Source organism: Plecotus auritus (genome assembly GCF_963455305.1).
Source record: "Plecotus auritus genome assembly, chromosome: 6".
Lineage (NCBI taxonomy): Eukaryota > Metazoa > Chordata > Mammalia > Chiroptera > Vespertilionidae > Plecotus > Plecotus auritus.
The window spans coordinates 172,169,224-172,194,686 of record NC_137773.1 but is presented as its reverse complement, the minus strand read 5'-3'; the positions used below and the strand labels follow the sequence as shown (position 1 = coordinate 172,194,686).

Genomic DNA, 25,463 nt, shown 5'->3' with positions numbered 1-25,463 from the left:
GGAATGTACCTCAAGAGAATAAAGGCCATATATGACAAGCCTATAGTTAACATCATACTCAATGGTAAAAAGCTGAAAGCTTTTTCTTTAAGATCAGAAATAAGACTAGGTTTCCCACTCTCATCACTTCTATTCAGCACAGTATTGGAAGGTCTACCCAGAGCAATTAGGCAAGAAAAAATAAATAAGAGTCATCCAAATCAGAAAGGAAGTTAAATCGTCTCTGTTTGCAGATGACATAATCATACATATAGAAAATTCAAGAAACTATTAGAATTAACAAATGAATTCAGTGAAGTTGCAGGATACAAAATTAGCATAGAAAAATCAGCTGTGTTTCCATACACTAACAACAAACTACCCAAAAAAGAAATTAAGAAAATTTCATTTATAATATAACAAACAATAAAATAGTTAGGAATAAATATAATAAAGGAGGTGAAAGAATTGTACATTGAAAAGCATTAGTCATTGATGAAATAAATAGAAGAAAACACAATTAAATGAAAAAATATCCTCTGTTCTCAGATGGGAAGAATTAATATTGTGAAAATGTCCACACTACCCAAAGCAAGCTACAGATTCAATGAAATCGCTATCAAAATTCCAATGGCATTGTTCCCACAGAAACAGAAAAAAATAACTTTGAAATCTGTATGAAACCACAAAAGACTCCAAATAACCAAAACAATCTTGAGAAAGAAGAACAAAACTGGAGGCATAACACTTCCCAATTTCAAGTTATATTACAAAGTTATAATAATTAAAACAGTATGGTTCTGGCATAAAAACAGTCACATAGACCCGTGTTTGGCAAACTGCGGCTTGCGAGCCACGTGCGGCTCTTTGGCCCTTTGAGTGTGGCTCTTCCACAAAATACCACGGCCTGGGTGAGTCTATTTTGAAGAAGTGGCGTTAGGAGAAGTTTAAGTTTAAAAAATTTGGCTCTCAAAAGAAATTTCAATTGTTGTACTGTGGATATTTGGCTCTGTTGACTAATGAGTTTGCCAACCACTGACATAGACCAATGGAAGGGAATCTAGAGTCCTGAAATAAACCCACACATGTTCAGTCAATTAATCTGATAAGGGTGCCAAGAATACACAATGGGGAAAGGGTAGTCACTTGAATAAATGGTTTTGAGAAAACTGAATAGCCACATGCAAAAGAATGACATTACACCCTTATCTCACACCATATACAAAAAAAAACCCCCAAAAAACAAAAACAAAACAAAACAAAAAACCTCACAATAGATTAAGGACTTAAATCTAAAACCAGAAACCATAAAACTCTTAAAAGAAAACAAAGGGGGAAAGCTCTTTGACATTGGCCTTGGCAATCATTTTTTTGGATATGACACCAAAACCAAAGGCAACAAAAGTAAAAATAAACAGATGGCACTACATCAAACTCAAAAGCTTCTGCAAAGAAAAAAAAATCAACAAAAAGAAAAGGCAACATATAGAATGGAAGAAAATATGTGCAAACTATCAGATAAGGGGTTAATATCCAAAAAACATAAAGAACTCATACAACTCAATGGCAAAAATCCAAATAACCCAATTAAAAAATGGGCAAAGGACCTGAGGAGATATTTCCCCGAAGAAGACATACAAATGGCCAACAGGTATATGAAAAAGTGCTCAATATCACTAATCATCAGGGAAATGCAAATGAAAACCACAATGAGATAACTAAATGCGACATCAGTAGCGTGACTATTACAAAAAACACAAGATACTAGTATAACAAAATGTTGATGAGGGAGCAAAGGGAATCTTTGTACACTGTTGAATGGGAATGTAAATTGATGCAGCCATTATGAAAAACAGTACGGAGTTTCCTCAAAAAAATAAAAAAATAAAAAATAAGACAACCATACAATCCAGCGAACCCACTACTGGATATAAATCCAAACAAAATGAAGTCAGTATCTCAAAGAGATGTCTGCACTCCAGTGTTCACTGCAGCGATATTCACAATAGACAAGTTATGCAGACAACCTAAGTGTCCATCCGTAAATGAATAAAGAAAATGTAGATGGCAGCTCATAGGCAAATGTGGTGCTTGAACCTCCCACAACCACATCAAAATTACAACTAAATTTCTGAAAAACCATCATTCAGAATGTCTGAAATCTAGCTAAACAGAAATCCAGTAATTAAGGCTAAAGAAGCAGCCAAATGGAGACTGGTAGGAAGGGCAGAGACCCACATCCACGTGTGGACGATAAAAATCGAGAGGAATATCGCTGCTGCGGAGCTCCCCGCTAAGGAGCCAGGGGTCCCAGCCTCACGTCAGAACCCCAGCCCAGGTTCCAGTGCTGGGAAGAAAAGTCCCCATGACTTCTGGAAGTAAAAATCAAATTGTGGGTGAGTGAACCGAAGGGCTGCTGGCATACTAGGCGTTCCTCTTAAGGGCCCACACACGGACTTACTCCCACTCACTTGCTCTGAGTTCCAGCGCTGGGACATCGACTCCAAAGGCCCAGGGACCCAGGGGAGAAACTGAATTGTCTGGCATCAGGGCGAGAGCTAGAGGGGCAGCTTTCTCCCAGACAGAGCTGCTGGCAGGGGCCATGGTTGCTTTGCTGAGCCCTCCGCCTACAGAGCTGGCAGGCGGACGCCAAACCTGAGTCTCCATCGACCTGGCTAACACAGTCAGCCCCACTTTGGTGATTACCTGAGATCCCGCTCCACCCAGTTTGCAGGCCCACCCAAGTGTTTCCAATTGCTTTTCCATACAGATGGTCTCTCTTGCCTCATGCTTTGGACTTCTCTAAAAATCTCTCAAACAAGCAGCACCTGCCCTTGGCATACCTCGTACCTCTTGCTACGTGGTCCCTCCAGAGCCAGTGTGCCCAGGGGTCAGCTTCAGACCATATCAGATTATAACCTGTCCACCTCCATGAGCCACACACTCAAGGGGCAGACTTGGTAGGCACCAAAGCCCCACTGAAGCAAGTCCTGCTCCCGGGGTTGGCCCGGCACAGCAGCTCCTCCAGTGTAGTAGCAGCTGATCCTTGTAGTTGATTGGCCTGGGGCAGTGGTCGGCAAACTCATTAGCCAACAGAGCCAAATATCAACAGTACCACGATCGAAATTTCTTTTGAGAGCCTAATTTTTTAAACTTAAACTTCTTCTAACGCCACTTCTTCAAAATAGACTCGCCCAGGCCGTGGTATTTTGTGGAAGAGTCACTCTCCAGGGGCCAAAGAGCCGCATGTGGCTCGCGAGCCGCAGTTTGCCGACCACGGGCCTGGGGGGTCAGTCCCTCCCAGCGATGTGCCAACAGCAATCAAGGCTCAATACAACAGAAGAGTGCACACAGCCCACACAGGGGGTGCACGTGGAGTGCCCAGCTTGGGTGACCTGGGAAACTGTGTGACTGAGCCCTGCAGGACACCAGCTGCATAAGGCCACTCTCCCAAGTCCAGGAGATGTAGCAGCTCTGCTTAATACATAGAAACAAACACAGGGAAGCAGCCAAAATGAAGGGACAAAGAAACAGGTCCCAAAAGAAAAAGCATGAGTAATCTCCAGAAAAAGAACTAAATTAAATTGAGACAAGCAAACTACCAGATACAGAGTTCTGTAAAACAATGGTTATAAGGATGCTCAAGAAACTTGGTGAGGACTTCAACAGCATGAAAAAGGACCTGAAAACACCAGTAATGAACCATCGGAAAGAGAAACTAAGAAAACAATCCCATTTATTATTGCAACAACAACAACAACAAAATAAGATACCTAGGAATAAACTTAACCAAGGAGGTAAAAGACCTGTGAGTGGAAAACTATAGGACACTGAAAAAAGGAATAGAGGAAGATACAAACAAGTGGAAGCATATACTGTATTCATGGATTAGAAGAATTAACATCATTAAAATGTCCATACTACCCAAAGCAATGTATAGATTTAACACAATCCCCATTAAAATACGGAAGGCATATTCCACAGATCTAGAACAAATATTCCAAAAATTTATTTGGAACCAGAAAAGACCCTGAATAGCCACAGCAGTGTTATTTACAATAGTTAATATCTGGAAACAGCCCAAGTGCCCATCAGCAGATGAGTGGATAAAAAGGCTGTGGTATATTTATATTGTGGAATATTATGCAGCTGTAAAAAAGGAAGGCTATCTTACCCTTTGAGACAACATGGATGGACCTGGAGATTATTATGCTAAGTGAAATAAGCCAGTCAGAGAAAGACAAATATCACATGATCTCACTTATATGTGGAATCTAATGAACAAAATAAACTGATGAACAAAATAGGTCCAGAGACATGGAAACAGACTGACAAATCTCAGAGGATGGAGGGGACAAGATTAACCAAAGAACTTATATGCATACTAGAGGCCCGGTGCATGAGATTCGTGCACTTGGGGGTGTCCCTCAGCCCAGCCTGCACCCTCTTGCAGTCCAGGAGCCATTAGTTGGACATCCTTAGTGCTGCTGCGGAGGTGGGAGAGGCTCCCCCCACCGCCGCTGCACTCACTAGCCATGAGCCTGGCCTCTGGCTGAGCGGAGCTCCCCCTGTGGGAGCGCACTGACCACCAGAGGGCAGCTCCTGTGTTGAGCGTCTGCCCCCTGGTGGTCAGTGTGCGTCATAGTGACCGGTGGTTCCGCCGTTCGGTTGATTTGCATATTATCCCTTTATTAGATAGGATATGCATAGCCCATGGACGCAGGCAATAGTGAAGTGAAGGCCTGGGGTGAAGTGGGAGCCAAGTGGAGGGGGCAATGGTGGGGGGTGGGAATGGGGGATATCTGTAATACTCTCAACAATAAAAATCAATTAAAACAATTTTTAAAATGATAAAGAAGAAAATGTAGAGTATGTATTATATACAATGGAATATCTATGAAAAAGAAGATCCTGTCATTTGGGACAATATGGATAAACCTGGGGGACATTACGCTAAGTGAAATAAGCCAGACACACAGAGACAAATACTGAATGACCTCATGGATGTGTGGAATCTAAAGAAGTTGAACTCATGGAACCAGAGAGTAGAATGGCCGTTACCAGCAGCTAGAGGTTGGAGAGGGGATGGGAAAAATGGGGAGATATTGGTCAAAGGGTACAAATGTTCCGGGGGGTCTAATGTGCAGTACAGTGACCCTAGCTAATACTGTATTGTATACTAGAAATTTGCGAAGAGAGTAGAGCTTAAGTTTTCTCAGCACACCAAACAAACTATGAGGCACGGTGGATATGTGGACTGACATGATTGCAGTAATTATTTCACAATGTATATGGATAGCAAACCATTACACGGCACACCCTATACATATACAATTTTTATTTGTCCATTACACCTCCATAAAGCTGGGGGGAAGTAGAGTATGAGCCATCAGTGTGATTTGGCTCCAGAAGTGATTTTAAAATATGGAAAGAGCCTTAGAGGATGGGAAGGAGGAGGGGCTTAGAGCTGCGCAGGCACAGCAGACACAGTGCTCGGAGTTAGACTGTGCTCATCCAGGGTGACTTGGTTTAAGGGACTGGTGGAGATGAAGGGAAACTAAATCAGCACCCCCAGGATACCTCCTGGGACCACCTGTGTCAGACTAGCATGTTTGATGTCTACCTTAATGGAAGTAGATTGTCTGAAAGGAAGGGTAGCCCCTGCAGCCCCCAGGGCACCAGGTGCTAGAGGAGAAGCATGAACCAGAGTTTGCCTGGAGAAGGAGGGAGAAAACGGTCGAAGAATAGAAGCTACGTCAAACTACTAGGGAACTGAGTACGTCGACAGAACAGATGTTCCATTTGGAGACAGAGCACAGCATCTTCCCATGCAGAGGATGTTTCCACAAAGTCAGAAGTTTGGGGAAATAAATGCATTACCTCCAGAGGAGAAGAAATGGGTGGTGAAAGGTTTGCAGAGATAACCAGGAAAACTCTGTACCCTCTCTCCAACCTCAGCTGCCTGTGAGCAGTGTGGTGCAGTGGTGCATAGCTTGAGCGCTGAAGCTAGATGACTTGAGTTCGAGTCTTGCCAGGGCCATGGGTGGGCTGCGTGGCCTTGGACAAGCCTCCAGTTCCCACTACATGCCTCGGTGTTCTCATCAGAACAGTGGGGATTAAAAATAGTTGGTCTTTCTTTAACAGAGCTGTTGTGGAGCTGAAAGAAGGCAATACCGGTAAAGTGGCTACCGAGCCCAGAGTAAGTGCTCAATAAATGTGAGCCCCTGTGTTCTCGCACCTCTTTGATTACTGCTTGTGCAGAGAGGGACAGGACTGCCCACGGAATGACCCTGGAGTATCTACCTGGGTTGCCAGGCAACAAGCTATCTGGGACCAGTGGCTCCCCCTCCTTGAGCCAGAGGAGCTGTACAGGATTTCAACTTCCTTAAGGGCATTGGTGGCTGGTAGCTGACATTCCAGGACAGCTCCACTGGGGGGCGGGAGGGGGGGAGAGGGGGAGCAGCTGTTTCCTGAGCTGCCAAGCTCCCATGCTGACTCAATAAAGAGGTAAAGGAAGAGAGTGGGAATTTTCCTGCAACATGACCATGCTGTGCCCAGGTTCCTTGCACGCTCCTTGGGGGAAGGGATGAAAAGGGGGGGACCCTGACCTCATCTTGTTGGCTGTGAATTTCTAGTGAAGCCTGCTCTGGGCCCACACTGCATGGTGTGGTGTTTACCTTCACCTACCTCCCCACAGCCGCCCCTAAACTGTCTCACTCCTCCTCATCCTAGTCCCTGAGAGTGTGCCCCCAAGGCGAGCCCTCTGCCTCCTGCTAGGCCTGGCGATGCTTGCTCCTCCTTGATTTTATCTGCTGCTGGGGGCTTCGTGTGCCCTGTCCATGCCTTGTCCTCAGGTTCCAGGCCTGGTTGGACATTGTCATGCGGACCTGGCATATTCACCATTTGTCCACCGTAAGCGGCTACAGAGGTAAGCGGCGGGCCTTTTTAAATTAAATTCAAATTACCGTGGCAGTTAACTGGTTAAGCCTTCAAACTGAATTAATTTTCCCTTAGCCATGAAAATAAAGGTTCCCCCTGGACTCCTACCCCCAGGCCAGTCATGGGGCACAAGCATCCTAGTCACAGCAGTGCCCCTGCCTCCCTCCTCACTCAGGCCTCTTCCCCACCAGAATCAGTGTTCTGGTCTCTCCTCTGCTCTGCCCTGACACTGTCTGCCTGATTTTCCTCCGCCTCCCAAACACCATCAGTGCCTCCCTGCTACCTCCATCTGTTGTAACTCCTCACCGGCTTTTCGGGCTCTCTGGCTAAGACCCAGCTGCTGCTGGTCCCCTGTCCATACTCTGCAGCTGCCCTTCCTTCACTTTCTACACTCCTTCCGCCCTGCACTGTCTCCTCCACTTCAGACACGCCCCCGAGCCCCACCCCATCACAGTCCCCCACATCTACTCAGCTCATATCGATGCCCCTCTCTCTGGGGTCCCCATGAGCCTGCCTCCGTTCACACTCTCAGAGCAGAGGCCTGTCCGTGGCTGATGGCACTGGTCATACTGCATTCACCCCTTGAACACCTGTCTAAGTCCCCCGTTAGCATGTATGCACTTGAGGTTAAGGATCAGCGGCGAGGAGCAGTTCACACAGGGTGGTACCACATGGCCCCCGGGCATGTCTGTTGATTGCATGAACAGGGCTGATGTGCCTGGAGAAGAGCAGACTCAGAGAAGAGGACTGGCTTCAGGGACTGTAGGGGTTTGCAGGGCCCTGCAGGGCACAGCTCAGCCCAGCCTCTCTGCCTCCTGGGGGTATCCTGGGTCCCGGCACAGTGAGAGCTACCTTGGGGGAGTATGCGCTTTCTAGCACCCATCCAGGGTTTGGATAACCCAGCATTTCCTGTCCCCGTGCGCGGGCACTTTGACCGCCAGGCTCAGGCTCACACACAAATGCTGTGCGGCTCTCAGAAAAGACCGTGGTCGGGCGTTTGCTGCCCTCTAGTGAACGAAGCATGGCTCAGCCTCTCGCAGACGCCAAGTAAGCCCTGTGCTCTCTCTCCCCAGGAGCTGGCTCCAGAGGCGACCATCTGGGGGTGAACATGTGTCTGCGGGAAGGGCCAAAGCTTCTGTGCACAACAGATCATATCGAAGCCCCTAAATTGTTATGTGAATGGGCAAGACCGTACCTTCCCAGATCCTCCCCTGCCTCCACCCGGGAGGTATCCCTGCTGGAGCCATGGCCAGCCATCTCTTTCAGGTAACTTGGTAGGGATCTGTAAGATGCTCAGAGTTCATAACCCGAGGCAGCTTTTATGGAATACACAGGCCATCCCCAATGCTGCAGGCAGAACTGGCCACATTAGAACGGTCCACGGCCCTTCATGAGGGCCCTGTGGCCGCACCTCTAAGGTTTACTGCTTCTGGGACACCCCCTCCCCCTTCCCAGCACGGCACAAAGGCTCAGGCTCCACCAGGCGAGTGGCCGCACACTCACCGGGTTACTGTGAGGGTCAAATGAGATTACTCATGACAAATGCTTAGCCAGTGCCTGGTGCGCAGCAACCACGAAGTAAAAATTAGATATTGACAATGATTAGATAATGCTATTATTAGTTTTGCCAGCGCTCCAGAACACAAGGCTGCCTACAACACTCAGGAAACCCAGGCCCTGGACATGAATACACTGTGTCACAGTTAGATCTTGCACACATTGAAAATGATCGCCCTTCCGTGTGCCACAGCGTCCGGCACTGGCCTTCCTTCCCTCCATGGGACAGTCAGAGGCTCAACCCTCAGACCCCAGGCTGCTGGTAGAAACATCAGCTTCTCCAGGCTGGGTGAGGTAGGTACAGGGCTCCAGGGCTATTTCTGCAGGGTTTCCCTTACACTTAGATGATTACAATGTAGGTTCTTTGCCCCCAGTCCAGTCTCGGGGGGCTGCCGGCATGATGTCTTGTTTGGCCTCGGGGTGTCTCCAGTTTTCAGGGAGGTCCTGAGCTAGCCCTGGGGCCAGGCCCTCTGGATAGGCCTGGCTTGTTGTCTGGGCTGCTTTTCAAGCAGACATCCAGCCAGAACTACGTGTAGGGTCCATCAGGTGGCTCAGGTCACCAGCTAACCACTATGTCCCGTGGCGTCTGCACCCTGGGGTCCAGGTGCTGCTGAGAGGGTGCTGTCTCCACTGAAGGGGCCCACTGCATATTTGTTACCAAAGTCACATGAGCCTTTCTCATTGGTTCCAGCCAGCGGTGTGCTGGCCAGCCTGTGAGACCGGATGCTGGACACTTCTTCCCAGCTCCATCTGCAGAAACATCATGTCAGTAGCTTGAAATCAGCCAGGATGGAGGTATTCGCCTCAGAGATCAGCGAATACTACAAATCCTGGCTGCTTTTTTTTTTTTTTTTTTCCTGAAGAGCCAACTGTTACACCTTATCAGTATACCACTTGCTTCCACCTTTAATTCCAAGCAAAGCACCACATTTAAACCATTGCTTACACAACCACCAAACAATAGGCTTTTTAGTGTATTTTCTGAATAAAATGCAAAATGAAAGCCTCATTCGTTTGTTTGTTTATTTATCCAAATATATATAACAGAGATTGCAGCTGGTGAAAGATATGGTGGTAATTGACAAGTCAAGATCATGCTTTTGGGTTTGAAATGAACTCCAAATATCTAATGTTGGTAAAAATATCTGCAGTGAGCTTTTTTTTTTATTGGCATGTTTTGAATTTTTACTACTTAGCATGCAAAAGAGCTCTATGTGATAAGCCACAGTCTTGCATTGGGGAAAACATTAAACAAAGATATTAGATAATGTACCTCAAAACATATGAAAAAACAATTAAAAATTTTCATGTTTTTTGTTTCTTTCTTATTCCTTTGTTTTGACATAATTCGAACTGTGTTTCAATCCTAACATTAGTGTGTCCTCCACAGCCCTTTCTAGTTAAAACAGTACCAGCGGTTATAGTCAGGCAGCCTCATCTGATAGCACTGTAGAAACCATTTGAAGTGAACCCTGAAATAGCACTTCTTTTATCCAAGAAAATGGAATAACTAGTTCAACGAGTCCACTGTTTGTTCAAACGCTGGGCTGTGGGTCCCCGGTGCTCAGAGGCTGTGAGGCTGTGAGGTAGGGGTGGCAGCAAGGGGCTCAGTCACAGTGGACCTTGCCCTCGGCCACCCCGGAGCTAGACAAGTCTCCATTGCAGAGTGTCTGGAGTGGTGAATGCGGCCTGTCTTCCAAGGCACACTTGTTCGTCTTCACCATCACTACGTACTTTCGAAAGGCCTTTTGAATGACAGCAGCACATCGCTCCTCTTCTGTCCTCTTGGTGGTGGTGACTATGGGTTCGTATAACTTCTTCAGAGGGTTGGCTTCCATGAACTTCTCCTCCATCATCGCCTTCATGCTGTCCAGGCCAGTGGAGTCACCGAGTACCCTCGTGGTGAAAGCGAAGAGAATGTCCAGGCAGTGGAGGCGATCTCCACTTACCATGGGCAAGTCCATGACTAGGAATTGAAATTTATTTGGCTTTGCCACACGCAGAGGCTCAGGAAGGGCATCAGCAAAGTCAGAAAGGGCAGAATATTTGATAAACTGGGTGGCTTCTGGGTCAAACTTTTCCCAGACTTCGTAGAACATTTCAAAGTCATCTTCACCCAAAGGGTCCTCACTTTCTTCAGTGGCTGTATTGAAGTTTTCTAAAATCACAGCAATGTACATGTTGATGACAATGAGAAAGGAGATGATGATGTAACTGACAAAGTAGACTATGGCTATGGTAGGGAGGTGACAGTTCTCTTTGTTGGGGTTACATGAATCTTCAGATTTCAACATGGGGTTGAGGAGGGTGTCCCAACCTGCTGAGGTGGTTATTTGGAAGAGACAGAGCAAGCTGCCTGCAAAAGTTTGGAAGTTAAATATGTCATCAATCCCAGAGTCTTGCTTCACTCTACAGAAAGAGTTCATACCAAAAATGGCATAAATAAACATAACCAGAAAGAGTAGAAGACCAATGTTGAACAGAGAGGGAAGGGACATCATCAGAGCAAAAAGGAGAGTCCTGATTCCTCGTGCCGCCCGGACAAGCCTCAGGATCCTGCCGATCCGAGCCAAGCGGACAATTCTGAAGAGTGTCGGAGGGAAAGGAATGTGTTCCTGGTTTTCTAAGGCAGAAATCATTGTGCCTGAGGAAGAGGAAAAGAGCCCGTCAATTTCTAGCAGGCCTCCGGTTTTAGACCAGACTGTCTCTCCTGACTTGGAATCTTAGTGGGACTGGCTTTTATCAATACCTTTTAATTTATGCACAAAATTAAGAATTTTCTTTACCCATATAAGGGGAAACATCTGTCTGTACCTTAACTTGGAAAACAATTTCCAAGGGCCATACAGTTTTAGGTGGGACCTAAAGACCCAAGGAAAGAAAAGAAAATGTAGCTTATGAAAGGCTATTTTATGAGTTATCTCATGAACTTGAAATATATTATCTATGTTGGGCATTTAAAGTCATTTGTGGGGTAATAATATAATAGTTTTCCACATTTATTGGATGTATAGAGTGGAAAACAGATGAACTACAGATGGAGTCTTTTAGATTAGAGTATAAAGAGAAATTTCTGCTAATGAAGGCTGGCTTGAGCCCGAGTTTCAGTGGAAATTGTGGAAAACCTAACCTCAAAGTTCCTTAAAGTAACAGGTTCTTATTTGTATAGAGGAGTTTGAACACAGCTTGCCATAGGTGTGGTCAGGAGATGGTAGTGTTAGGATGCTCACTTTGGGCTAAAGCTGCCATGGATCTCTCATATATTTGTTAATATGTTCATTCTAAGGACTCCTGAGTCCAAACTCAAAATATTTCAGGGACTAAATTAGAGATACTTTCTCTGTTGTTGTAGACACCTCAGAAATGGCATCTCAAGCAGAGGTTTCTGAAAACTGCCTAATATTTGGCTTATAATGTCACTCTCTTCTCTCATTGCCTACTCTATGGGCGAGTGAAACAAAGATTTAAAACAACTCACATTTGACCCCTATATTATACATGGTTGGAATGTGTAGACATGGCCTTGCTCTGGTGGTCCTCCAAGGTCCTTCAGGGTGATGGCAGCCAAAACTATCTGCTATCGCCTAATGACTAATAATTACTAATTGATGACATATTTCACTGACTGCCCAATTGTGTCCAAGAAGTTTAATTCACATGTTAGTTGGGCAGCCAACCCTGGTGAGATGTAGAATTCATTAAGTACCAATTTAGCAACCACTGGAGGAGGTCCATCCTTTAAGGCCCACCCCCTCCAGGAATAGTTCTTTAAGTAATCAAGTCCACAGTAATCTGTCCCATCTCTGAGATCAATCATCTGTGTACCATGTACTTTGGTGTTCAATTAATTTCTCTGTTTCTGACTCTTTAAGGTGAGTAGGTCTTAACAACTGGATTGTTAACTGCTAGAGACTCACTGTGGCTCACTCTCATTGTATATTTCTCTAAAAGCTTAGGAAAGAGCTTGAGAAAGTGTAGCGGCTAAGAGTTGAATGGCAGACCTACTGGCAAAGGAATAAAAAATGCTGCCTTTGGTGAGCAGGATTTGGCTCAATGTGCATATTGCCTCTGTCAATTTCACCAGAATTTATAATTGGAATTTACTAATAAAAATTAAAGATCTATTTAACTGTAAGCACATGGATCTATTGGTAAACTTTAACTACATGGCTTAAAAGCCAGAATAGCCTATGAACTTGCCCTCTGAAAAACGCCATTGCTGCAGTGATAGGAACCAAAATAGTTTTATCCAAAATATCTGTTTAATGCATCCTTTCTGAAATAGCACAAAAGCTTCCACCTGTGAAATCAGTTATTATTGCTTCCACTGCTTTTTGAACTATAAGAAAGGCCCCCGGGCAACTTTACACAATTATAAAAACTCAAATTACTGGTTTAGTTAAAAGCAGACTTCAAAAACTCAGAGTAAACTCAATGGTTAAGCATGAAGAATAAAGGTATATGGCAATAACCCTCTCCTCCACCCCATTCTTCTTTCATAAACCTTATAGTTCTGCCTATGGTTAGGGAAAATATACTGATTATGGAGTGAGCCTAGCTGGTGAATGGGGTCCAAGCAGTAGAGATAAGTATAGTTCATGGATTTTGAACTAAAGAAAAATATGAAAACTAAATGCCAAATCCTTAAAATTATAAAATGTTCATTAGGGCTTATAGTTTCACAGGGAAGATAGAACTCTGACTCGGTTACCAAGATTAACCAGGTAACCCCACAGAGACTTTTAAGTCACCTTAATTTTGTCTATCTCCATTGACTAAATGACCCACATTATTATTTAACTCTCTACTCCAATTGGGTAGACAGTCGAGGGAATGGAAATTATTCTATCACCTAGCAACTTGCCAGTAAAGAATGGCATTAGCACACCTATGTTTTCAGAAATCACATTAAGCCTCATTTGTTGCTTTATGGATAGTTTGGACATACTTCCAAATAATAATATGAATTTACTCCTGGCTCTCAGATTAACACCCCTCTGGCTGCTGATTTTACTTACTAACAATAGAAATGACCACGATCAAACAATCAAACAAATTCCAGCCATTGGTGAAGTAGTACTGCCTCAAAGCAAAGATTTTGATGAGACACTCAATTGTGAAGATGACCACAAAGGCCAGGTTGAGACGCTCAAGGATGGATTTCATGGATTCAGACTGGCCATATGACTCAGCCATCATGCTAACCATGTTGAGGAGAATGAAGATGATGATGAAGACATCAAAGAGCTGGTGTGTGACCAGGTCAAACACGAGACCCTGGCATTTGTTCTGAGAGAGAAAAAGAAAGGAATCATAGGTCACTCTGAGTTGTAAGGATGAAATAACAAATAAAAAAGGCATATACAACAGAATGTATTCTCTCTTACAGTTAAAGCAGCTTCCTGGAAAATGCACAAACCCTTTTTAAAAAGCAAAAAATTCTTTATAATATTTTCATTTCTTTAAATTAAATTAAATAATTGGTTTTTAAGCTTTAGGCTTATAGCTTTAATTTTATTTTAAAACAAAAAAGTATAAATAAATAAAATTCTTAGTAGCAACATAATTTTGATGTGATGGAGGATGTTTTGCAAAAATAAAACAGCTCATGTTGGATTTAATAATAAAAAGATAAACTTTGGTCTCTATGTTTCATGTGTTTCTATATTTTGATTTCAATACTATTAATGCAAAGAATACCTGCTCACATAATTAGGTTGGAAAAAATGGAATTATTGCCTCCAAGGCTCCACTTGTCAGTTCAGATTAATCAAAGCTTATACTTAACCAAAACTACATTCAAGCAATTCTTAGATGCCAAGTTTCTAATTTTTGTTCCACCTGCGGATAAGGGTAAGTAAGTAGGATTCTGATCCAATGATTACTAAACAAGGAAACAGAAAAGTTGGTTACTTGATGTTATTACCGACAGTGAACTTGTATACTGGTTTGTACATAGATGGCCTAGATGCTGCATCTGTGTCATTGCAACTCTGTCCAGCTGTGTGATGCATTGCTAGCTCCATATCCTTCATGAAATAGACTGGTAAACATACTGTGTCTCATGAGTAGAGTTAATTCCAAATCTGGGACCAACTGGTGTTGAGTCAGTGGTTGTATAACACATACATGTAAGTAAAAATTATCTGTGTCTTTTGTGTTGGCTCATGTTCAGATAAAAACTTCAAAGTGAAATTAGTGCTAATAGGTGAGATTGGTACTGAAAAGCTAGATTTAGGGAAGTTGACACCTACTGTTGACAGATTTAATCTCCCCAAATATAATTTCATCATTAATTCCTTGGTCAAAAATTTCTCATTATATAAACTCTAGACACTTAGCCCTGCCATTCACAGACATTTTTAGTGCAACACAAATACTTAATCCTAGTGGGATGGGCTGTGTGCATGTGCCCTAAAACATTCTTTCATTCAAAAACAGATACACAAAGTCAAAAATGGAACTCCCATTTGACTGGTGATCCCACTTCTAGGACTATATCCCAAGAAACCAGAAACACCAATCAGAAAGGATATATGTACCCCTATGTTCATAGCAGCACAATTTACAATAGCTAAGATTTGGAAACAGCCTAAGTGCCCATCAGCAGATGAGGGGATTAAAAACTGTGGTACATCTACACAATGGAACACTATGCCGCTATAAAAAAGAAGGAACTTTTATCATTTGCAACAGCATGGATGGAACTGGAGAGCATTATGCTAAGCGAAATAAGCCAGTTGGAGAAAGATAAATATCACATGATCTTACTCATATGTGGGATATAATGATCAACATAATTTGATGAATAAGAATCGATCCAAAGACAAATGGCAGGTCGGGGGGGGGGGGGGGGCGTTAGAGAGCAACCGAAGGACTTATATGCATGCATATTAACATAACCAATGGACACAGACACCAGGGCGGTGAGGGGTTGCCCAGGGTGGGAATGGCTGGGGAGGGGGGTTAATTGGGGGAAAAGGAGACATATGTAAAACTTCAGACAATTAAATAAATAAACAAACAAACAAATAAATAAATACACTTGATCTGAAAAGCAAAAACAAACAAACAAACAAACATATACAGAGGACACACTTGATGCCAGGCTCTATTCTGTGTGCTGGGAAGAGCAGTAAATTTAACACACTTTGATACTTTGGGGTCTAAGTTCAAATGAAAAGATCAAAATCTTCCACGCGCTTCAGTTCTCAAGCCCTTCTTCCATTCTACTGTCCCCGCTGACCCTCTCCACCTTGAAAGTCTTCAAACTCACTTGTCAGAGCTACCAACGGTGCTTGTTGTATTACTTTATAACTGAACGCTCTCAAATCCCAGCCCTTCAATTAGACTGTGAGCACTGAGCAGCCCTTTCATACCAGTTAAACCAGGATCGGCAAACTACGCCCATAGACCAAATCTGGCCCACCGCCTGTTTTTATATAACCTGGGAGCTCAGAATGGATTTTATGTTTTTAAATGTTTGAGAAAAACCTCAAAAGAAGAATAACGTTTTGACATATGAAACATGTATGAAACCCAAACGTCAGTGTGTCTACATCAAGGTGTACTGGAATACAGTCATCCACGTATGTTCTGTGTCGTCTGTGGCTGCTTTTCTGGCACAATGGCAGAGAGAGCAGCAGCAGCCGAGACCATAAGGCCTACAAAGTCAAAAATATTTACTGCCTGACCTTTTACAGGAAATGTTTGCCAGTGCCTGACACAGAAAGTTTATCATAAACATTTGTGAAGTGAAAGTGAGTATGCATGGCCTCAACTTCACAGCTGAAAAAGTTGACAAAATATATTATAAATACATTTTAAACTGGTCGAGATGAAATTAAAGCAGTCTGCTAACAGACACAGACAACAGTGTGGTGACAGCCAGAGGGGAAGGGGGGCGGTGAGGTGGAGGTGGGCACAGAGGGTAAAAAGATGGAGACTTTGCTTGGGGGGATGGGTGCACGATGCAGTGTGCAGATGATGTTCTGTTGAGTTGTATACTCAAAACCTGGATGGTTTTGTGAACCAATGTTACCCCAATAAATTCAATGAAAAAAAAGTCTGCTAACTTCTCGTCATTGCAATGAGTATATACTAAGCACCTGTTGTGTGCTCACTAAAAAGCAAGTGAGAGTTGTTACCCAGACTCTGACTATTGAACATGAGTGTCTAATTATCCTAAGGACTTGAGCCATACACCTGTGCATCTGGGTTTTTATTGTTCTTGGGAAAAGTCTGCAAATTTTAAAAATTAAAGAAGAGCAGCAGTGTTGACATCTGAGTTCCTCATAACCACGTAATGAGCTGTGTATTTAGAATCAATTACTTCTCTTACCAGAGGCCTTGGAATGGGCTTTTGAGGTTTTTTGGATCCTAACTTTTTCATTGCATTATAGTATTTCTTCTGTTCTTCTGTCATAAAAATGTCTTGGCCACCTAAGTATATGAAGAAGGGGAGAGTTAATTATTAACAGTTTTAGGAACATGTTCTGAATTGTCAGAAATAAAGTTATATTCCACTTCTATCATTAATTCCTAAAATTGCAATGGGAAGCAAAAGAGGCTGGACTCTAGGGGAGGGCTGAAAGGAAACCGGGTTTAAAGTAAGGAATAGAGGAGAAATATTACTTTTATCAATTATATATCATCTTTTAGAATATAAACAAAGATAACAAATTATTTGCAAACATCTACAGAATCTTTACAAAACTGGAAATATTTCAGGTTGCATAAATCAAACCACAGTGCAACAAAAATATAAATGACACAATTTAAACAAAAAATCCCACTCAGTGGCAATTAAAATTCTCTTAAATGAATGAATATATAACTCACTACTAATAAGAGCCATTTTCAGAAATAAAAATTAGACAGCTTTAAGGGTTTTCACTACTGAGCAAAAAAGAATAGAAAAATGAACTAGATTTTTCATTTCTGAAAGTTTTAGGGGACTTTAAGTAAAATATCTAGACATCCTGGATAAAACAGAAGAGAATTCCTTTAAATTGTATAGCTGAACAATCCAATTTTCCTTACCAAAGTAAGGAAAATCTCTAGGGTCTAAAAATCAAGAGAGATTAAAAAAAAATAAGACAGAGCAGTAAATTCGTTCTAAAGCCACAGTTGGTCTAGGAGCATTTTCTAATCTCTGTAAAAACTAGAATCTTGGGCTTTAATAACCACAAGGGGTCATGGGAGAAAAGGCAGTGGGCTTCTGCTGAAGTCCTGTATGAATCTGAACTTTCCAAGTGCTGCCAATGAAAAGGTGAAGATGACAGAATTTGTTGGCAATGAAAGACAACTAGGAAGCTGTCTCAGTGTGCATGTGGGTAAAAACCCAATCTTCCCTGATAATCTGTGAATCCAGGCCTGCCTTGATGTGGGTATGGGATTTGAATTTACACCACCAGTATGGACCAAAAATATACAGCCCTAGGACAGCCTTTTCAAAGACTGGGAAAACTAGCACTGGGAAAATGGGTACCTGCATGCAAAAGAATAAAGGTGAATCCTTACCTGACGCCATATATAAAAATTAACTCAAATGGATCAAAGTCATAAATATAAAATCTAAAACAGCAAAACTCTAAGAAGAAAATAAGACAAAAGCTTCATCACATTGGATTTGGCAATAATTTCTTTAGTATGACACCAAAGGCAGAAGAAAAAATAAATTAAACTTCATAAAAATTTAGTGCATCATCAAAGGACACTTAGGTTGTTTCCATGTCTTAGCCCGCATGAATAATGCTGCAATGAACAAAGATACATATATCTTTATGAATAAATGTTTTCAAATTTTTGGGGTAGATACCCAGAAGAGGGATTGCTGGGTCATATGGTGCTCTATTCTTAATTTTTTGAGGAACCTCCATGCTGTTTTCCATAGTGCTGTACCAATTTACATTCCTTTGATGGATGATTGGATAAAGATGTTATACATATATACAATGGAATACTACTCAGCCATACAAAAAGATGAAATACTGCCATTTCTGACGACATGGATGGATCTTTAGAATATCATGCTAAGTGAAATAAGTCAGATGGAAAAAGTCAAGAACCATATGACTTCACTCACATATATATAAATTAAGTTTAATTTAATTTATTTTTTCATTATATATATATAAAGAGCCAGGGTCTGTAATGACCGAAGGCTCGATTGAACACTGGAAGTCAGCACTGACTGCCATGCTGCGGGCGCCTCAGCGACCCAGCACTGACTGCCTAGGGGGCTGTGATCAGGCCTGGACAGAGGCCGGAAGAGAGAAGCAGGCTCTGATCGCAGCCTCTGTGGCAGTCAGTGCTGGGTCGGCGTGGCGGACGTCAGTCCTGCAGTCAGTGCTGGGTTCGAGTGGCGGAAGTCAGTCCTGCAGTCAGTGAACACAGGGTCAATTAATATCTCTTTGAGAGGAGTTGAGAATATAAAGTACAGTGTAGAGCAATTACTTATATTATTTCACATAAAACTCTTTTCAACTAAGATAGTTTCCTTCATTTAAAATGTATCTTTATTGTTCAAAGTATTACAGATATCCCTTTTAGTGTTTTTTTTTTTTTCCATTGATCTCCTTCACCCTGCACCTGCCCCTTCCAGGCCTTCGACAGACTACTGTCTGTGTCCATGGGCTATTCCTATCTAATACATAAAAATCTAGAAAGATTTAGAGAGAATAAAATAAAATATATGCCAGGTAAACACTGAACAGAAGAGCTGAAGTTGCTATATGAATACTGGATACAGGCTTAAAGCCAAAATACAACTCATGAGATAAAGTTAGTCATCCTATCTAATAAAGAGGGAATATGCTAATTGACCATCACTCCATCACAAAGATGGCTGCACCCACAGCTGAGGCCAAGTTCCCATAAGGAGCCTTAACAAGCAATCAGCAGGGACCTGAGGCTACACCCTCCCCCACCCCCGTGGGGCTTGACAGGGGACCTCAGGCAATGTCCCCCCACCTGGCAGGGCTTGATGGGGGACCTCAAGGTGCACTTCCTGTCCTGGTGCTGGGCTAGGGGACCTCAGGCTGCTCCCCCCCACCCCAGCTCCAGGCTGGGGGACCTCAGGCCACACCCCCCACCAGGTGGGGCTTGACAGAGGACTTCAGGCCACGCCCCCCACCCCAGCACCAGGCCGGGGAACCTCAGGCTGCACCCTCTGCCTCAGCACCGGGCCAGGGGACCTGAGGCTGCGCCCCCCTGCCTGGCGGGGCTTGACAGGGGACCTCAAGGTGCACCCCCAGTGCTGGGTTGGGGGAACTCAGGCTGCGCCCCACTAGCGGGACTTGAAGGAGGACCTGAGGCTGTGCCCCCCTCCCAGTGCCGGGCCGGGGGACCTGAGGCTGTGCCCCCCCGTGTCTGGCGGGGCTTGACGGGGGACCTCAGGCCATGCCCCCAACCCAGCAGGGCTTGACAGGGGATCTCAGGCCATGGCCCCCACCTGGTGAGACTTGACGAGGGACCTCAAGGCATGCCCCCTACCCCAGTCAGGGCTGGGGGACCTCAGGCCATGCCCCCCGTCCTAGTGCCTGAGGCTACGTCCCCTGCCCGGTGGGGCTTTACAAGGGTGGGACTAGCTGGGTCTGGATCTAGGCCAATGAGGGGTGGGGAGGACGGCCGGGTCTGGGTCTCACATGATTTTGAGGCACATGTGGATGGGCGGGGACTTGACTCTGGGTCCCATGGTGTGCCCCAGACTCTGACAGGAGGAAGGTTTTCATATACATTTTACTAATTTTCTTTCATCTCTGACACTTCTATTAAAGAGAAAGGGCAAATAGCAATATTAAATTATTTCCTCTAATTAATCCCCTTTTAATGTGCACAAATTTTGTGCACTGGTACACTAGTTGTAACATAACAAAAGGTTCTTTTCACTAAAGAGATAAGATGGTTCCCAATACTTATACACATAATAGAACAGTGTGGGGGTTCAGAATGAGCCTCACCAAGATGTGTCTCAGTGGTATGCAGATTTTTGAGCTAAGGGCAATTTTAGCTTCAGGCTCAAGTGAAAATTCTGCCCCTCCCTTTAACTACCTAAAAAAAATTGAATTAGAGGCCTTGCCCATAATAAGACATTATCCTATATAATAAAAGGCTAATATGCAAATCAACTGAACAGCAGAACAATTGGTTGCTATGACACGCACTGACCACCAGGGGGCAGATGCTCAATGCAAGGGCTGCCCCTGGTGGTCAGTGTGCTCCCACAGAGAGAGTGCCACTCAGCCAGAAGCCGGGCTCATGGCTGGCTAGCGCAGCAGCAGTGGTGGGAGCCTCTCCCGCCTCCGCTCCTATAGGGAGCGGACCTAAGCCATCAGTCGGACATCCCCTGAGGGCTCCCAGACTGTGAGAGGGTGCAGTCCGGGCTGAGGGACACCCCCCTCCAAGTGCACAAATTTCGTGCGCTGTGCCTCTAGTCTACACTAATAAAAGAGAAAGATGCAAATTGACCATACCTTCACGACACCCACCAGCCAATCAGGAGTGAGTAGGCAAATTAACCCAACAAAGATGGAGGGTTAATTTGCATATGCAGGCGCCAAGCGGCCGGGGGTGGGGTGGGACGCAGGCATTCCGATCCGCCCCAGCTGCTCAGGGCCTCTGGGCAGTGTGGGAAGGGGCTGGAGCGGAAAGAGGCGGCTCTGGGGCCGGAGCAAAGGTGGTACTGGCAGCCAGGGAAAGAAAGGCCCCTTCTTGCACGAATCTTCGTGCATTGGGCTTCTAGTGTAAATATAAAACCGAAAGCAACAAATGCACAAATAAGACAAATAAACAAACAAAATGAACTCAAGAACATAATGCTAAATGAAATAAGCCACTCACGAAAAGACAAATACTGTATAATTTCACTTATATGAGATACTTAGAGTAGTCAAAGTCACAGAGACAGAAAGTAGAAGGATGGTTGCCAAGGGCTGGGGAAAGAAGAATGGGAGTTATTGTTTAATGGGTACAGAGTTTCAGTTTTACAAGATGAAAAGAGTTATTAAGATAGATAGTGGTGATGAATGTATTTAATACCACTGAACTGTATGATCAAAATGGTTAGGATGGTAAATTTTGTGCTATGTGCATTATACCAAAGTAAAAATAAAATAAAAATAGAGCCTTAGAAATTAATCAGGTTGTTTCAGGATGGCTGGCAGACATAAGTGTCTTCAGTAATCATATGCATTATGATAGTATTAACACTGTTTTTCTGAGCCGTCCTAAGTGTGTGTTGTGGGATAGAGAAAGTGAGTAAGTATGGAAAATGGTACTGCTATCATCTCCTGTGCCCATGAGAACCAGGTTTCTCAGTGTAGAGGAGAGGAGATACAGATGTATCGGTTAAATGAAAACCTCAGAGTCCTGAATTTGAATGATCAGTATTCATATTTCCACATATATCTCCCAGGAGTCCTTTTTTTTTTTAAATAATATATTTTATTGATTTTTTACAGAGAGGAAGGGAGAGTGATAGAGAGTTAGAAACATCGATGAGAGAGAAACATCGATCAGCTGCCTCTTGCACACCCCCTACTGGGGATGTGCCCGCAACCAAGGTACATGCCCTTGACCGGAATCGAATCTGGGACCCTTCAGTCCGCAGGCTGATGCTCTATCCACTGAGCCAAACCGGTTAGGGCTCCCAGGAGTCCTAAATGTGAAGTAGCTCTGTCCACCGAAAAAGCCTCGAAACAATGACAACGAGCATTCCAAACTGCGGTCTCAGAACACCACCTCACACAACAAACCCAGCACTCCTTAGAGAACGGCTGATTCCAGATCTGGGACAGGAAGGGTCTGACTAGGCCTGGCACATCTCATTATTCCAGAGAGCAAGGAAGCTGTCAAATGGGAGGCCCTTATTTGAATCCTGATTTGAAAAGAAACTAACTTTAATACACATGAATTAATCAATGAAAGAACAAATAAGTATTTTAAGAAAATGAAAGACTGGAGGAAATTTGAACATGGACTGGGTATTTGACAAATTTAAAGAATTCATATTCATCTTTTTAGGTGAGATAATTGATTTGTGGTTATGCTTAAAAAGAGCTATGTTCTCAAAATCTGTGGATGAAATGATATGATGTATCTGACTAGTTCTACAAAAAAAACCTGGTGGCAGGTTTGGGTGAGGCCAGATAGCATAAGAATGTTCTTAAATCAATAAATATTGTGATGGGTGATAGGTAGTTTGGGTTCATTTTAGTATACTCTTGTGCATGTCTGAAATTTTCTGTAATAAAAGTAAAACAAAACAAAATTGCTATAGACTAATCAGAATCGTGATTTCAAATGTAAGCTGAAACCTAAAATCATAAGGCCTGACACCCAAATTGCAGGTATTGATTGCAATCAAGCTGCATATTGCAGAGGTGACTCCATATAGCACACTCCCGAGTAACAGCAGTGACTAATAGTTGCATAAGGGTAGTGACTGGCTCTCCCTGCAGATACTAGGAGGGCTCATCAGTATCAAGGTATATTCTAGATGGGTTAAAAGAGTTCAACAGAAAAATAAAAAAGAGCCCCCCAAAACTGGGAAAACAAAAGGTGAATAATATTTAGTTACCTGTTTTTAGAATTCAGAAATGCAAAAGAAGAAGTCAAAAAGGTCAAGATTGGGAGTTTGACTCCATGAATATGCTAATTGTCTGTAAGTCAAAAAGGTCACTACAAAAATACAAGAAGCAAGTCACAAAGTGGACTCACTAAATAAAAATATAAGAAATGCCGAAACCGGTTTGGCTCAGAGGATAGAGCGTCGGCCTGCGGACTGAAGGGTCCCAGGTTTGATTCCGGTCAAGGGCATGTACCTTGGTTGTGGGCACATCCCCAGTAGGAGGTGTGCAGGAGGCAGCTGATCGATGTTTCTCTCTCATAGATGTTTCTAGCTCTCCATCCCTGTCCCTTCCTCTCTGTAAAATATCAATAAAACATATTTTTTTAAAAAAATTTTTTTAAATAAAAATATAAGAAAAAGATGACAATCTCAATTTTAAAAAGAGACAAAGGCTAAAAACATAATTCTTAAGAGAAAAATCCTTATGGCCACCATCCTGTGAAACCATGTATAACCTCACAAATGATCACGTAAAGGAATATAAAGCAATGAGATAACACTGTTATCCATCAAGCTAGAAAAGATTAAAAATTATAAAAACCAAGGTGATGAGAAAAGAACGAAGAAGCATTTTCATATCTTGCAAAAGGAGCACACCCAGCACTATTTCTGAAAGGTTATTTGATAGTATATCTTTAATGCCTTAAATTTAAGAACTTATCCTGAGGAAACAATCAGATACCCAGAGAGAAGTTCAAGAATGTTTGTGACAGTTTTAGAAGAGCAAGAAATTTAGAACTGAACTAAATGTCTAGGAAAGGGAAGAAAGATCAGGATAAATTATGATCTATCCATAGTATGGGATGTAATTCAGTGCCCAAAATTCTTACAACAAAGATGATTTCATGACATGGGCTCATGACTAATGGGAAGGAGGGGGGGGGGTACAAAATTTAAAATATCATGCAATCTCAACTGTATAAAAGGAATACATATTTAGTTGGGAAGTAACTGGGAGGGATTGTACCAAAGAGATGAGCCTTAATCCAAAATGGCTATCATTTGGTGGTCACCTTATGGATGATTTAAATTTTCTTTTCATCTTCCACATTTACTATGAACGATAAAATCAGAAAAAAAAAGCTTGTTTATTACAATGCATGGGGAATTTCCCTAAAACAATCTGCCTCTTCCCCAACCATCTTCTTTTCCAGTTGTTCCAATGAATCTGCTGAGTTTGGGTGTTGGGAGCCAGGACACAGTTTGCTATAGGGGAGAGTATTCTTTCTTTCTCTCCTTCCTTCCTTCCTTCCTTCCTTCCTTCCTTCCTTCCTTCCTTCCTTCCTTCCTTCCTTCCTTCCTTCCATTTATTTTTATTGATTTCAGAGAGGAAGCGAGAAGGAGAGATAGAAACATCAATGAGAGAATCAGATTGGCTGCCTTCTGCATGCCCCCTACTGGGGATTGAGCCCACAAGCCGGGTATGTGCCCTTGACCAGAATTGAACCTGGGGCCCTTCAGTCCCCAGGCTGACGCTCTATCCACTAAGCCAAACCAGCTAGGGCTTTTTAAAATTATTTATTTATTTATTTATTTATTTATTTATTTATTTATTTATTTATTTATTTTTATAGAGAGTATTCTTTTTATCCTGGGTAACAAGTTACACTTGAAAGATTACTAAAATATCACTGTAGTGTCATAAATACTGATTCTGGTAGTTGCCTTTTTATTGGGGTTCAACAATCTCTTTTGTGTTAAAGAGTAGAATGGAGAGATAAAACAATGGTTTAATAAAACCTAGCTGTTTTTAGTCCCTTTTCAGTCACATCTTCAAGCTTCGTCTCCAGGTGGCCCCCTCTTTGTTCTCATGCTGATGATAAAGACTACTTTGCACAACAATCTAGACCAGAATTATGTTTCACTCAAGTGCTTTGGAGAAGAGAAGTAAATTACCAAACCAGGAAAACCCCGATACTTATCTTTTTCTGCTGATGGTTGAAGTTATCAATTATAACACCAATAAAGAGATTCAGAGTGAAGAATGAGCCAAAGATGATAAAAAATACAAAGTAAAGGTACATGTACTTGTTCGTCTCAAATACTGGCTGGTCTTCCTTCTAGGAATTTTTTTAATGAGAGAAGAAAATAATTACTGGAGAGAAATATAAGCCATATTAAATACCTCATCTAGAAGACCAAGTATTTTTCAGCAGCAGCATTAACTCCTCAGCCCACTGCAGACAGCCATGGCGCCTGCAGAAAGCCCCTCAATTCCTCCTAGCTCAGGGTACCATGCAGTGGGAGGGAGCCAGACTGGCGGTGAGACTACCAGAGGCAAACTAACTGCCAACTCTTGTTGAACAATTACATCCTTCATACAGAGCCCACATCGTATTTAGTTTATGCTTATGTC

At 43.0% G+C, this 25,463-nt stretch overlaps 1 protein-coding gene across 1 annotated transcript in view; it reads right to left on the bottom strand.

Annotated features, from left to right (window-relative positions):
- Positions 1-9,586: 9,586 nt before the first annotated feature.
- Positions 9,587-25,463, bottom strand: part of SCN11A (sodium voltage-gated channel alpha subunit 11) — a gene marked incomplete at its 5' end in the record, with an annotated part of 69,092 nt that continues 53,215 nt past the window's right edge. Inside the window, 4 exons of the mRNA XM_080676106.1 lie at positions 9,587-11,119; positions 13,494-13,764; positions 16,817-16,917; positions 25,026-25,167. Of these exons, the coding sequence (XP_080532232.1) occupies positions 10,083-11,119; positions 13,494-13,764; positions 16,817-16,917; positions 25,026-25,167 (1,551 nt within the window). The 3' untranslated portion in view covers positions 9,587-10,082. The remainder of the gene's footprint in view (positions 11,120-13,493; positions 13,765-16,816; positions 16,918-25,025; positions 25,168-25,463) is intronic.